At 36.8% G+C, this 16,410-nt stretch overlaps 1 protein-coding gene across 1 annotated transcript in view; it reads right to left on the bottom strand.

The window, feature by feature from the left end:
* Positions 1 to 1,865: 1,865 nt before the first annotated feature.
* LOC126455755 (leucine-rich repeat and calponin homology domain-containing protein-like) overlaps positions 1,866 to 16,410 on the bottom strand; it is a gene marked incomplete at its 5' end in the record, with an annotated part of 460,007 nt that continues 445,462 nt past the window's right edge. The window contains 2 exons of the mRNA XM_050091521.1: positions 1,866 to 2,095; positions 9,329 to 9,453. Coding sequence (XP_049947478.1) covers positions 9,334 to 9,453 — 120 coding nt within the window. The remainder of the gene's footprint in view (positions 2,096 to 9,328; positions 9,454 to 16,410) is intronic.

Here is a 16,410-nt window from a genome sequence, read left to right as displayed (position 1 = left end):
ATAAGTTCCTCATTAGAAACCAAATAAATACAGCACTTTTATGGTAAATGTTTTGTAAAACTGCTTTATTCAAATTGGTGGAAATTCTAATTTTAAACATTGTTGTCATAACTTAAAAAGTTGACATCTGACAAATTCATCGATCCAAATACAACTGTCTGAAGTCAGTCTTAAGTTTACTGGTAACAACAAACATTAACCAGCTAAAAGTGATGTACAAGAACACTTGTGTGTCTCCGTTATCCTTATTTTGCACGAAATGTACAACCAAATTCACAGCCCATAGCATAGCTTATACTTTATACATTTACATGCAAAATGATACATTCTCTTATTAAAAGTTTTCTACACTGTTAAAATTACAATTGGCAAATGCTGAAATAATGTAATTGAGCTGTACAGTAACAAATAATATGAAAAAAATGAGGGAAAGGAAGTTAGTTCAGGTAACATGGATCTGGACAAGGGTCCTCATTATACAAAGAGATCAATTATTCCAAGATGGTGTGTTCATTACATGCATTATACAAACACCATAATGTTCACTTACAATGGTGACAAATATAATGATAACTGAAATTATAAACAGTGAGATGAAATACACTCCCTTACAATATGAAAATAATTTCTTTTGCTACAGCAAACAGTCATAGAAGGTTACTACATGTATTATTAACTGATGTCAGTTTTAAGTCCATATACATTAAATATTCTTGGAAGTGCTGTAAAAAAAACTAGCCTATTTTTGCTTGCAGTCTTGTAGTTCTGGAGCATGCCTTTACGAATTATATCATATTACTACTATGCTAGCATACACTTCTAGTTTCCTCAGCAAAAAATTTTCTTGATAAAATATTTCGTTTAAGATAGTGAATAGCTGTTACCTTTTGTTGACAACTACCTATCTATACTATTTCAATGTAATAACAAACTGTAAAATAATAGTGAATTTGAGCATTACATAAAAATCATTAATTCTCATAGCATCAATTTTAGCCAAAATATTAAACTCCAGTTATCTGATGACAGACAATCCAGTATTAAGTGCTTGTTCCATATGTCACATTCAAATAGTTATATTAACTGAACCTAAGTGACTAAAATCATGGATGAAGAACATACTGATATTGATGACTGCATGACTGCATATAATTATGGATTTAGATGAACTCATGGTTTATAATATCATAAGCCAAATATTCACCCACAAAACTGCAAACTTCAGTGTTGCACACATTACTGTGCAACTACACATGAATACAAAGTGTATTTTTAAAATGGAAGCCTAAAGGTAACACCCATAAAATGAAGCTTCAACATCATGACTTCACTAAAGAAACTGACCAGGAAATGGATGTATAACATCTCCTTGCTGTAGAAGCAAATGGGAAGCAGTTCTTCCACAATAAGCTTGAGTACCTACAGTACATAACTACTTTTAGAAAGATGAAAAATAATGCATTCAATGAAAACTGGCATACTCCTAAATCCTTAATAAGTTCATACGAAAATATCATATTTTTATTTTTGCCTCATATCATACAGGAAGTGCAGCAGGATCATCAAATTAATTATGACTGTTCTGTTGATTATAGGAAGTGCCATAGGCCATTTGATCATTATGGCCTGTGTCAGACAATTCAGTAGGAAACTGTCTATTATCTCCAAATACAAAAGCATATCATCAACTGTTTTGATGCTGAAGAACGTTTTAGTAAAATCCTCAGTGTCATTATTTAATAATGGTAGCTACATCACAAAATGACAATTTAACTCAAGCTCAAAATGTAGTATTATTTCCCTATTAAGCCAAACTAGGAAACTGCATGCATTTGCATATTAAAATAATAGCATCATTTTAAAAATTATCTATGGCAATATATTATTTTATAAAATCACACAATTACAACATATAAATAACACATCCTGTACAGCTAGTACCATGACAAAAAATTCTTTGGCACATTGTCTTTGTAATAAGTAGTAGATGTGACTTGGTATCTCACATTCACTTGATAGGTCCCTGTACTGCCACAGCATAAATCCTCGGAAGAAGTATGTAAAACACTCTTTCTTCACCTAACCTGTGCTCCCACTGCAAAAGAAATGAAAAGTAAAATAGAACAATAAAAACACTGGAATTGAAATCTACAGGATCGAGTTAGCTAAAAAGTTCAATTGATAAATATATATGTCAATTAATGTTGCAGATATGCAGCACCACTAGATAAAGGCACATAAGTGGCTGGAATAACACTACATTTAACATACTTTGATGTGACATACATGCACACATAACACTATTATCATTAACTGTTGTTATTTCACCTAGCAGTCACAGTTGCATTGCAGTAGCTCAGCTAATGAAACCCACCGATTTCCAGATGGCACCTATTTGTTGACCTGTCTCTCCTAGCCATTCTAATTAATTAATGCTTCTTTCCATTTCTTGCTTGCTAGCAATCCTCACTTTTTAAAATAGTTTTCAACTTGAAATTTCATGTATATTTACCTTACATAAAAAATTAAAATCCGCAATTATTATGAATTTTTTATTTCACATGTATCAAAAAGCTTGTCTCTGAAAAGTATACTTACTTTCCCAAAAGCTTTCTGTGTAAGTTTAACTCTCTTGCCCATTTCTTTTGCACTCCACTCAATCATTGTTCTAAACTGCATTTAATCTCTTGCACATTTCTTTGCACTCCATCCAATCATTGTTTTCAATTGCCTTAAATACAAGACCTTTACTGCTTCCATGGCTTAATTGTTATTTTGTGTTTTTTTTATTTTCGGTATGTTGATTATACATTATTTTAGTCAGATTATAATACTTTCACGCCTACTCCTTGCTCTATCACAATCTCCCATTCACAGTTGGATTTATCTGAACTACAAGCAAAGAGTACAATTTACTAATTTCCAGAATTCTGGAAAGCATGACATCAGCAGCTACTCTGGTTAACCAAATTATGCAGTAAACTGCAAAGAACCATAAAAGTTGCAATATTAATTTCCTTTATTACTTGATCGACTAGTTCTGAGCCTAAGATCATTATCAGATCATCCAGTAAGCTATGCAATAACATACATTACAACAGCCACATGAATGCTCATTGTACTTAAACACTTCTTTCATATACAGCACCACAGGGCTGAAATTCATTCACCAAACTCAGTTGACCATAGTTAGCCTCATGCCTGACGCATCGACCATTCATAAGGAGTTGCAGTTTTCTATTTGTATTTCCATGGGCTGCAAGTGGACATAGGAACCAACATGTAGTGGACAACCCCAAAAGGAAGATCAACAGATTCAACCTCCCTAGGAAATTGTGGACAAGTTTGGTCTGCATCGGAAGAAATATTGGTAAGTGTAAGGAGCTACTGAACAAGTAGTGTTTACTGGACAGTCTAAATGTAAGTGTGGGGAAATCCAATCAATGGACCATTTACTTGTGTGTGAAGTGCATGACTGTGAGGGTGGTTTGAAAGACATACACAGGTTTTCATTCTCAGCCACAGAGTGACTCAAGAATATTTTTTATTGAGTCAATTTGATATGAGTAACAAGGGTGACTGTTGGTGCTGGTTAAGCAAACAGGGACTATTTTGCTAAAAATGTAGGTTATTGATCACTACAATGATTGCAGTGAGGAGGAGACTGGGGTGCTCAATGAGGTTCTTCCACTGAATCATAGATTATGTCAGAAAGACCAGAAAATTGAGGAACAGGAGGTGAAGATTTGTGCCCATCAAGAAGAGCCAGAAAATGTAATTTGAGTTATAGCAGGTGGAGGAGGAAAAATAGAAGAGAGGCTGGGAAAAGGTGGCATGCAAAGGGTGGGCAGGTGAAAATGTTTGTTAGAAAATTCAAAATTCAGTTAAGTGATACATTTCAGTTGCCACCAGAATTAAAGAGGGTATGGCCTCATATAGATGTAGAAAGCTGTAGGATACAGCAGAACAGCGCTAGGAAACTTAAAGACATGTCAGGCCAAAAACAAAATGGGAAAAGGATGGCTCTGCAGTCATGGAAGGGGTGTAGGCCAGCAGCTACAGGAGAAATTAGGTTCAGGATCCAGGTCAAGATTCTGTGAAATCAAGGGCTAGCCTTAGCCACATAACAGAATCCTTAGGACAAATGTGTAAGGATTTTAGCACACAAGACCAGGTTTTGATTGCTGGGGAGCCAGAAACAGTGTGACCAAAAATGGTAGATACACTATTAAGGGTGGTCTGGACAAAATAGGAACAGCTACCGAGAACAAAAATGTGGGTTGTGATGGAGGTATGTGGTTCCACGGCCAGCCCTGTGTTAACTCAGTGGTAAAGTGAGTTAACGTGGAGCTGATGGGGCTCCTTCAGATGGGTGCAAAATCTCATATCAGTACTGTTCATGTAGTTGCTACAGGATGCTGGGAATATAGATCTCATGGCCTACATGATTTAAAGGCCAACAAATATGTTAGCAGAAAAGATAAGGGGATTCATCAGTACACAATCGTAAATCCCTGTGGCTACAGGGATCAAATGGGCACTAGTTTTAGACCAAATACAAGATTCAGAAAGACAGTATTAAAGAAAATTAAACCAACAAAGATTCCCAGTTTATCTTACAAGAACAGAGAGAAAGATGAAATCAACTTGTTCATTAGAATATAATGGAAGGGTAAAAAATAAAGTAAATGATATTTTGTCGGAGATTGACATGTTGTGATGGCTTAAAAATACTTGCTAATAAAGTAAAAACAGCAACCCTTTATCAGGGATAAATAGACCCATTACTGGTTCAGTTTCATCCTCAGATGGCAGTTCACATTTAAAATTACATTATGATGTATACGTGATGTTCGCTGATTATGGCAAAAGTTCCTTGTGGTGATAGCGTCATTAAAAACACACACACAAACAAATATTTCCGCTACTCATAAACATCCATTAGTCATTATTCCGAAAGAAAAACTGTACATGGCCTGCATGCTGCCATACAAATACTTTTTAATCTTTTTTATGTGTGTTTTCTTTATATTCACCTGCAGGGTGTATACATGGACAAGGAAAAAAAATTCCCGGATTTTACCCAGATTTCCCGGTTAAAAATACAGTTTCTCCTGGGTGAAAATACACTTTTTCCGTGTTAAGTGACAGTATACTCTTATTTGGCACTGTAAAACTCATCAATCCTTTGAATGTTAATGGTTTTATATACCAGAGTAGAATTTCCCAGCACTTTAGAAAACGTAACTCGGGGGGGGGGGGGGGGGGGGGGGGGGGGGGGGGGGAAAACACGTTTTGAAAGACCTTTGATGTGCAACAACATGTACGCTGCAAATTTTTGTATTATGAAGGCATAAATTCAAATTTCACGAAACACTGCATGTCACTTTCCGAAGCATTGAAATCGAGATTGCGATGTGCTTTTTTAAGCCAGTCATAGCTCATGTCACGTGATCTCACCAGCTGACAGCATAGGACACACAAATAAGAAAAGTTAATGGTTTAAATTAATATACATAGCATTCACCTATAGTATTGGTCTTGAAGATTAATAAGCTGGAAGAGAAGCTAAGCTTCCACATATAATGTTGATCTTTTTTTGCGCTTGTTACACTTTAAGATACATCACACAAATATGCCAGTAAAATTTTTAATAACAACGTAAATATCTGATCTTCTGGGCTTGAAATTCTTCTAAATGGTCATCCTCAAAGAGTTGATTTTTAAATGAGAATCAAACGCTTTGTGATTTAAAAAATTCATCATACATTCTCGCACATAGCTCATGTTACGTAAAAGGTAATCTCCTTTGAATGTAACAATTTTCAAACTGCCATTTGCAATATTTTCCTGCGACCTGTTAGAAATAGGTTTGTTTCAGCAGTTGCAAGAGAGCGCCAGATAACAAGCGTCACCGCGCTTGCACAGCTACGATGATGCAGGAAGCCCATATGTTTGTACGTGTAAAACATTAAAAGATCTTACATTATGTCATAAAAGAAACAAGACATCAGAGGATACTTCTAGAGCGTCGAATTTCGTGAACCATACTGAAATGCATAATTTGGCTTAAAATGCATATTCATATGCAAATTTTCTTTGAGTACCAGTACTGTATTATCTCATGTTTGGTTCTTTATTATGGCATAATGCCATATGCGCACTTGAAATGCAGCGAACAGTTGAAACTAGCCAATAGTGTGAAATTAAACACTTTGTTTTTGAAACAAATTGACTGCCTCAATAGAAAAGATTAATAAAAGCCAAATCTCTTTAGCAAACCGGCCAAAATAACTTCATTGTTCTGTAAGGCAATTAATGTTTGACTGTCAGAAAGGTGGAAATAAAATCTAAAACAAATAACATATTTTAGCCTTTCGTAATTACGCAAACGTATTTTAATTCATTTGATAGCTCCCGGCCACAAAAATCCGTTTCTTTATCATTTACCATGAGAACAATAAACGAAGAGGAAACAACAAAATCACTAAACGTAAACACAGGTCACTTGGAGATGACACACCTCCCCACCACAACTCACACTGCTCTGTGCATCAGCCCGGGATTTACTGTATTTCCGACCGGGGCAATATTAAGTAGTGATGCCCAGCCACACTTCTGTAACCAGAAGCAGGAGAAGGTACTACTCATACGTGACTCAACTGCGCATGCGCAAGTGCCTGTCCGCAACTGCTCAAACGAATCTAATCTAAACAGTTGTCATGTCATGCTCATCGGAGGCAATTTGTTGTCACAAAGCATTGCATAGTCTTCCTAAAGCCTTTGACACACTTTGCTGTTGGCAGAAGCTTGTATGAGCACTGTTTTGTTGTTGTATATGGCGCATTTCCTTTGCAACTTAAGTTTTATTTTCTTTCTTTTTTTTTTCTCCTGTAATGTTTTGTAGCCGCAGTATTATTCTGCAGTAGCGGTATACAGTAATATCCTTTGTTAGAGTATTGGTTCTTACCAGTCAAAATCACAAAAATTTAACTGAAAACTAAAACAATGAAAAATTCCCGGAATTCTAAACAATTCCCGGGTTTTTCCCGGTTTTCTCCCGAATGAAAAAATTCCCGGGTTTTTCGCAGATCTCCCAGTTGTCCCGGGTCGTACATACCCTGACCTGACATGGAGAACACCTAGCTAATTAACTAACTAACTGTAAAACAATGGAAAATCCAGGTTGGAATAATGACAATATTATGAAAAGCATAGTTATTCACCATACAGCAGAGATGCTGAAACACAGATAGGCATAACAAAAAGACTGTCAGAAAGTAAGCTTTTGGCCAACAAGGCCTCCATCGGAAAAAGAAAAAAGTGCGCACACACACACACACACACACACACACACACACACACACACACACACAGAGTCTTTGGCTGCTAAGGTCAGACTGCGACCAGCAGCACATGATGAGAAAAAGAACTGGGGACTGGGTGGTGGGTGTAAGGATGAGGCTGGGGTGGGAAGCGGGAGAGATAGTAGGCTAGGGGTGGGGGACTGTAAAGTGCTGCATGTAGGAGCATACAGTGATGAGATGGAGAGAGGGTAGGGCAGCTTGGTGCAGTCGAGAAGTTAGACAGGGGGCAGGGGTTGGGGTGGACGGGGGGAAAGGTATCAGAAAAGGTGGGAAGTAAACAGACTGTGAGTGTGTTCATATGATAGATGGCTGTGTGTGCTGTAATAGGAACAGGGAAGGGGCTACATGGGTAGGGACAATGACTAAGGAAAGTTAGGCAAGGAAGACTACGGGCACATAGGATATATTGCAGGGTGAGTTCCCACCTGTGCAATTCAGAAATACTGCTGTTGATAGGAAGGACCCAGATGGCACAGGCTGTGGAGCAGTCACTGAAGCGAAGAACGTTGTGTTGGGCAGAGTGCTCAGCAACTGGGTGGTCCAATTGTTTCTTGGCAACTGTTTGTCGCTGGCCATTCATACAGCCAGACACCTTGCTGGTTGTCATGCCCATAAAGAATGGAGTGCAGACTGCAGCTTAGTTTGTAGATCACATGACTGGTTCCACAGGTAGTCCTGCCTTTGATGGGATAGGTGATGCTTGTGACCAGACTGGAGTAGCTAGTGATGGGAGGGATTATAGGACAGGTCTTGCACCCAGATCTACTGTAGGGCTATGAGCCATGAAGCAAGGGGTTGGGAGCAGGGGTTGTATAGGGATGGACGAGGATATGCCACAGGCTTAGTGAATGCTGGAATAGTCGAGAGAACATTCCTCATCTCAGGGCATGACTAGAGGTAGTCGAAACCTAAGTGTCACCTGTGCTGTTAGCTGTATCAACTGAAGGGAACTGCTAACCAATCCATATGCGTCTTTGTGAACAAATTACTGAATAATTTTCCTTTTTATGTACTTAACTTCTGTTTTATTCTCTTCTAATCTGTACTGTTTATTCTCCATCTTTCACTTTCCTGTAAGATTGCACCCCAGACAAATGTCTTCACAAAAAAGAACTTCAAACAATTAAATGTTTATTTGGTTTAACATATATTTCTCTTTTCCAAGGTGGCTTTCCTTATTATTGTAAGTCTATCCTTTTTATCCTCCTTAAACCTGCCATTGTCAGTTATTTTGCTGCAAAACAGCACAACCCTTCTTCTGCTTTTAACAGCTTATTTCTTAATCTCTCTAAATTCCATTGCCCTTATTTTACTTTTGTTCATGTTTATTTTGTAACCTCAGCTGACCTTCCAAGTCCTTCACCATCTCTGACAGAATTACAACATAACCAGAAAAACTGTAATTTTTTTTTCTTCTCAATGAACTTTTAATTTATTTCTGAAATTTTGCATAAATTCCTTGACTACTTGCTCATTGTACAGATTGAATTACGTGTCTCATTCCCTTCTCAAATACTGCCCCTCTTTTATCTCCTTTGGTTCTTAAAACTTTAATCTGGTCAGGGTGCAGGTTGTAGCTGATGTTCCTCTCTGTTTATTTGATACTTTTTAACTGCAGAATTTCAAAGGTAATAATGTAACAAACTAGATTAGTGCTATAAAATAAGATAATGAACTGGTCCTGCCATACACCATCTCCTGATCATCTGAGAAAGTAACGTTAATAATTTTCCACAGGAGCACAGTTATGTTAACCCAGACCTTCTACTGTAACCTTAACTACAAAATTCAAACCAAGAAGGTGAACATGATGACAAGAAACAGTAGTTTTGTACAATGTGTCAAGATACTTATTTACTTCTGATATTAACATGACAGTAGAATTACTGTTGATCATTCTTATTGTCTCTAAAATAACAACAGCTCCGATCATACTTGATAATAATAAAAAATATACATACACAATTCAAGGTGCTGTGTGTGCTGGTGACCGAGGCTGATGAAACCTGAGGAGTTCTGATACTGTAATAGCAACTTGCACCAAACCTCTGCCCTCAAGCACATCTGATGCACAGCAAATAAGTGGCTGAAATTTAATCATTCATATTTGAAACAGTAATTTAAGAATGAGAGAATAATGTAGCATGCTACAGGATAAATACTGCAAATATATGTGCATGTACTTTTTTCCTTTATTAACATAAGCAGAAAATTACTTCAGACTGTACACATAATTTAATGCTTTACAGGAAACATGCTAAACTCTGCAACTATTTTTATTATTCTTACATGTTATTTATTTCTCAAATCTCATAACATCTACATAATAAAGGAGAGAGACCGACATAAAACAGGAGGATATGATGAAGGAGGAGGAAAAGAAAGTATGACAACAACAATAATAAAAGGCAAAAAACACGAGAGATTAAAAAAATAGCCTGTCACAGATTTATAAAATTTGTCATTTGCAATACTGTAATTGAATTAGGAGTAAAAGCAGTATCATAATGATAAGAGTCACCATCTTATAATGACTAATTCCTTCTTAATATCTATCTATCTATCTCTATCTCTCTCTCTCTCTCTCTCTCTCTCTCTCTCTCTCTCTCTCTCTCTCTCTCTCTCTACAGTGTCACAGATATAACATCGTACTTCGTGAAACTCTAATACATGACAGTGAACCATACTTGAAAATGATACCAGAAATATAAATATAATAGGAAATGCAGTTTTTATGGAATTATTGTATCATTCATACAACTGACATAGGCTGCAGAGCACAAGATACAAAAAACACCATCCTTTATCTTTCCACGCTTTTATTCCCTCACACCAACAGCAAATTTTTATAATATATATATTTCCCCCCTTCTAATGTTGTCTTCTCTTTTGATGACTGTTTCTTGTTTCCTATTGATTCCTATCTATACTGCCTTTGTTTGTCTCAGCTTTACTTAACTTTTTGTCTGTCTTTCCATTACCTCTGACATGCTAACTGCTACATCCATCAATTCCAATATCAAAGTTTTTGAAATCTCATCGATTGCTAACATTTCATAGCTGATACCTCTTAATTTGTTGTAGTATCCTTGACCTGGGCAGCTTTCCTGTTCAACTGATGAATAATTTTATTTCCAGTAACCCAAATGAAGAAGCTCCTAGTTCAGTTTTATGTTTGGTTGACCGCAGTCTCATTTTCGAGACCAGTTTGCTTGTAGATGCTTTGGCACAATCTCATATTTTCAGAGAAAATGTCTAAAAAGTACTGTGCCTACATTCGGTATCATTGTACCTTCTTTGTCTTTGTCATTACAACAGTAAACCAATAGTACTTAAATGATAGATACGCCTTAAAGAAGAGGATATCTGAAAATATGGAGATGTGAATTACTGGAGACCTTTATCAAAATAATATAGATATGAAGCCAGTGAACTAATATTACAGAGTGTACGTAAAGTCCGGGAACACTTTCAATTATTTATTGAACAAGAACTAAACATTGTACAGATGTCATACATATTGCATTTTGAAGTGAAAAACAGAAAGTTCTTTTTCCGTGTATACCACCACAGCCTGGTTTGGTAATTTGCCAATAGTCAGCGCTAAACGTAAACATGGCTCCACATTCACTTCACTCACACTGGGACGTCTGCTCCTCTGCTGGGCACAAGCAACCCATCGTAAAGAATTTGTTGTGCCACACGTACATGGCCTTCCTTGTTGGTGGCTTCTTACCGTACATGCTTCTAAGCATCCGTTGAACAGCTGTAGCACTCCAACACACAGAAAGCTCGCTCTGCGGCTGAACTCGCCATGTTTGCTACTAACGCTATTGGCAAATTACCAAGGGCAGTATACATGCAAAAAAAGAACTTTCAGGGTTTCTCTTCAGAATTACATATGTATGATGTACGATATCTGTACAATGTTTGGCCCTTGTGCAAAAAATAATTGAAAGTGCTCCCAGACTTTATGTACACCCTGTATTTAAACATTTGCTTTATAATGCGGATTCATGTAACTAAGTTCTTTGTACTGTAGTTGAAAACCTGGGTACAAATCATTTTCATTCATCCATCCATTCATCATGTGCCATATCTCCCACCAAGAAGGAGAATCTTCAGAGATGTTGTACAAGTCAAGTCATACATTAAGAAGTAACTCTTAAAAGCTTGGCCTGTGCACTGCACTTTGAACAGGTAGCTGCCAGACAACAGTAGATTCAATGAAGAGTCAAAATTACAATAAAAATTAGTTTCCTTTATGTTCCGAGCCGCTGGAGATGGCAGTTGTGTGCTTTGGCCAAAAGCTAAATCAGAACAGTCTTTGCATTGTGCTTGTCTGCAACTCACCGTGTCATCTTTATGATGAGTAACAATCTCTTCTTTCCTTTATACTGTTGATGTTTTAACCAGGAGTTTCCACTGCTTCATTTTCTGAATGGGGCGTCGAAGAGGTTGCCTGCCCTCGAGCAGCCACTAGCCAACTCTCAGCCAAATGGATGTTGAAGTCTCTGACAGGTACATTTTTACCATGCTCAACAAAGGTATGTGGGTGGCACTGAGGCTCTTGCTGAGCAGGGATGTCTTAGAGGGGACCTTTCCCAATTTATTCCCACCATGTCAATGTTGAGCCCCTCTGCGATCATGCCAATGGAGGATGAGTCATGCCAATGGAGGGTGAGAAACAGGAGGGCTGAAAAAGCATAAACACCCCTTGCTGCTTTGGATCAGATTCAAGTTTTGTTGAATGGTTTTGAAAGGCCTCTAGTGGTATCATCCTGTATACCAGAGCAAAATTGCGGTTGCCCTACACTCCAAAGGGGGCCATATAAAGTTCAACTGCATTGCCATCATATGATGTTCTTACAATAGGGTTGAATCATCTGGGTTGTGTCAGCAGTGACAAGTGTTGTCAAGGTCTTCCTGTTTCTCATTGCACTGTGAACTGTTTTTTTGAACACAAAATGTGTGGGAATCGATGCCTTAAGGAAAGGAATGCTTTTATTGATGCCCCTTATGCCACCTTCTGAGGGCTTTCCATGTCGATTTTGAGTGGCAGGTGTCCGAAATGCCCTCCTCAGTCACTCGTAAGAAAACTGTGTGATTTCAATGCTCGGTATCACGGTTATGACCTCCATCACATTGGCTTCGTAACAAGGAGTGAAATGTGGGTAAAAGGAGGAGTGACTATCTTGCCATCATTTGACATGTCCACAATGACTTTGGCCAAACTTGTGGTGAAATTTGGTGTCAATTTGGTGTCAATGTGGTATCAATAACCCACCTTAACTCAAATAAATTTCTGAGCTGTGGCCTTTCTTTTCACACATATCTGAAGTATCACTGAGCTGGAGGTTGTCCCAGAGTGCTACGCTTTTGCACTACCACAGAGGAAAGTTCTAGGCACCTTTCTAGGCACTCATGCGCCGCAACGGGAGACAACTATGGGGTTTCAAAAAATTTATACTTTTTCTGCAGTGTATAATAAAACAGTTTAAAAACTTCTGGTAAAAAGGACTCTCAGTTCTTTTTCTGAAACTGTCTTTATCCTTATATCTCCCAGATGATCCAATAAACTGAGCAAGATGGAACAGTGGTCAAGGTACTAATGTAACACTTGAGTCTCAGCAGCCAAAATTACAGTTTCAGCCAAAATTACAGTTTGCATTTTCTGGTTACTGCTACATGGTTATGGCCAATTTCCTATTCCATCATTGTATAACACAAGTTTGTTTCTAATGTTCTTGTTGTTGACATAATCTTGAACCTCAACATGCTAGCATTCTGTCCCAGTCATCAACTTATCTTTGTTGAACAAAAACTGTCAGTCAGGTACTGTAAAACCATTACATAATCATTGTACATTGTATTTACGACATACTGTTCATCCCATTACTATTTCAGTGTTATTTTTATCAAAAATATCAACCATGTTAATATCTTATTTTGATTCTAAAGACTACTTCATCCCTTTTCAACTTTTAATACAGAAAAAAACATATACATGAAGTCCTCTTAAATAATATTAGCCTACAACAATTATAAAGCTTTGTAGAAGTCACAAGAAACAGATTAATTCTGTGCTCAAAAGCTAAATGAGGCTCACTTTTATTTACAAAAACTCACGAACTTAAAGGTTCAGCATAGCTGTATACTTGGTGAAGCTCCACCAAACAAATGTGGCACAAAAATTCACCAGTATTACGTAATGTTTTTGCAACAAGGAAAAAAGGTTCAACTCAGTTTCATATACAAAGTCAAAATTTTATTGAAATATATGCATAAAAGTTATTTAAAATCCAAGATGTGAAACAAATTAAAATCTTGATACTGTTTAAATGCTTAGTTAGAATTCCACAGTGTTACAACAAACTTTACAAAACTGAGTATCACAAAAGACTTCCACTATTTACTGATAGTGTTGTTCAAAATGCAAATATAGATATTCAAATACAATCTTTTTACTGTGTGTCTAACATTTAACCACTGCACCATGTTTTCAAGTGTACAATTTGTGCCTCCACCTAGACAAGGCAAAATTCCTCAGTAGTCAAGTACAGTATGAAATAAGTTACATTAAAATTGAATGAGTTTGTAATAGATAATTAAAATTTGGAAACAGTTCTCACAGAATTCTGAAATTGGAACGATTCACCTTTACAGACTAGTACTGACAAATGTCTACAAATTTTCACAATTGTGCTGCAACCAATCAATTTGTCAACAGTTCTCAGGAATATCACAATAATGAGATACTGTGGAACTAAAAACACATGTAATAATGTATACAAACAAGAGGTTTGTCTTTAAATTGCACATTAAAAACTGGAATATATTTTGTTATATTATCAACAGAAAAATATTGCTTCCCTATGACTAAAGACATAAAAACTTTTTAAAGAAAAACATATGTTACAATGAAAGGAATTATTCTTGATCAGCATAAATCAATATAATAAAAATACTTTTATTTAATACGTGTAACACATACATAATACTGTTTTATTAAGAAAAAAACATTTCAATCTATCTCTGAATATGTTCACTTTAAATATACCCACAGAAAAATAAAGCAAGCCAACATAGAAAGCCAGGACTAAGAGTCTCAGATTCAAAAGGTCTTTTTGCGTACATAGAGAGAGAGGCAAAGCTTTGGCTTTCTGGAAAGATTTTTAAAATGTTCTCATACAGTTATGTTTTGCGCTGACTATTTACTACAATATATGCTCAATTCAGTATTTATAACTAATAAGCTCTTTTTGTGAATGTTGAAAGTGACAGAGTTGGCAAAAGATTATGCCTGATGCAGTGGGCTTAAATGCCTACTTCATGTTTCTACCTCTACTTATCATGTGATTTTGTATGTGTCTCTAAGGCAGCACACTGGTGTTGTTACATCTGTATAGCTGACTATCATTTGTGGCATCAGCCATTTGCATTTTGCAGTTGAAAGCTGGCAATAGTGATGCCAACAATCACAAAACTACTTCTACAGACTCCAGTATAGTATGAGAGAGAGAGAGAGAGAGAGAGAGAGAGAGAGAGAGAGAGGAGGGGGTGTGGGGTGGGGGGGTGGGGGGCAGACAGCATGTAGATAACTCTTATTTCTGGCAGTTAGTAACAATAAATGTAAATAAAAGCAGTACTTTAGGGAATCGGGGGAAATAATTTTTCCAAACCAGTAATTAGCCTGATACTTTTTTTCACTTACAACTTGTGTCATCATAAATAAAAAATACATATTTGATAATATTTTAATTGTTAATATAGCTTACAGTGTGTGTGTGTGTGTGTGTGTGTGTGTGTGTGTGGGTGGGTGGGTGGGTGGGTGGGTGGGCACGAGTGGTAAGTATTTCATTTGTGTCATTACTGCGATTCAGTAGGTTTTGCCTCAAATGTATAATTTTAAGTACTGCTATTTTCAGTCAAAATATAAATATTGGTTTTGATTCACAACATCTATTGGCAAGTATCCAGTATGTGATTATGAAAAGTCAGGAACAAATAAATGCTGTTCTTCATTTGGAATGCAGATTACACTCAGCACACTAAATAACCGCAAGAAATTTCAGAAAACAGATTTAGAAAGTAAAGGATAAAAAGTCAGCTAACTGAATCCCATATTACTTTTAATACATATGTGCTACAAAAAATTTAGACCAAGTACAAATAAATTATAACAACAGAACTTATGTTTCTGAAGCATTATCTTGGAAGCCTCACAAAAAACAGTAAACATTGGTTAGCTGCTCCAACATTCAAATGAGTTATATCATATTATGCCATTGTCATAAACATTTGAATAAAGTGTATTATCAGTTTATCATGCAGAACCAATCTTACAGCTGAAACTATAAGCAAAAGCCCAACAGTAACATCTTGAAAGTGGTGCGGTTCCAGTAAACTGCTCCAGTGACTATAAGTCAAATGGTAATATCCTTTGCTTCTCCCCCTGTCAAACAATGCATCAATCAGCCCTCTGGGATGCTTAAGTCTTGGCATGGCAACCACTTGCAATGGATTTCCAACTGGCTATTACTGCCAGGTGCGAGACACGTGCATTTAATGGTTTCTTGAATACAAATTGCAGTAAAATTTATTGATATTCATCACCAGGATACGCAGTCTCATACATGGTTGTTAAAATATCTGCAAGTGGTGTAGGGAGTATACGGATGGAAAGATCCAATTTTTTATGACACTGTTATGGAAGTTGTACAAAGCACTGTTTACAGGACCAACTGAAAATCTGGAATATTTGAAGGTGTGTAGAAGATGGGTCTTGCAAATGCTCAGAGCACACTATCAATGCAAATTTCTTTGGCACTAAGCAGACAGAACAATCATTGTATTCTATTGTAAATACTAATGAAATTTGGGTACTGCACTTCAGCCCCGAGATAAAACATTGAACAAGCAAGTCTTCACCAACGACACTAAAATTCAAACAAACACAATCTACCAGCAAAGTCATGGCAGCTTAGGTTAGGGAATGAAAAGGGGTATCATCAGCTGACTTCATGGGTTCTGAAACTACAAG

This window comes from Schistocerca serialis, chromosome 2 (assembly GCF_023864345.2).
Source record: "Schistocerca serialis cubense isolate TAMUIC-IGC-003099 chromosome 2, iqSchSeri2.2, whole genome shotgun sequence".
Lineage (NCBI taxonomy): Eukaryota > Metazoa > Arthropoda > Insecta > Orthoptera > Acrididae > Schistocerca > Schistocerca serialis.
Note: the sequence above shows the minus strand (reverse complement) of the source record. Positions and strands in the feature narration are given on the sequence as shown.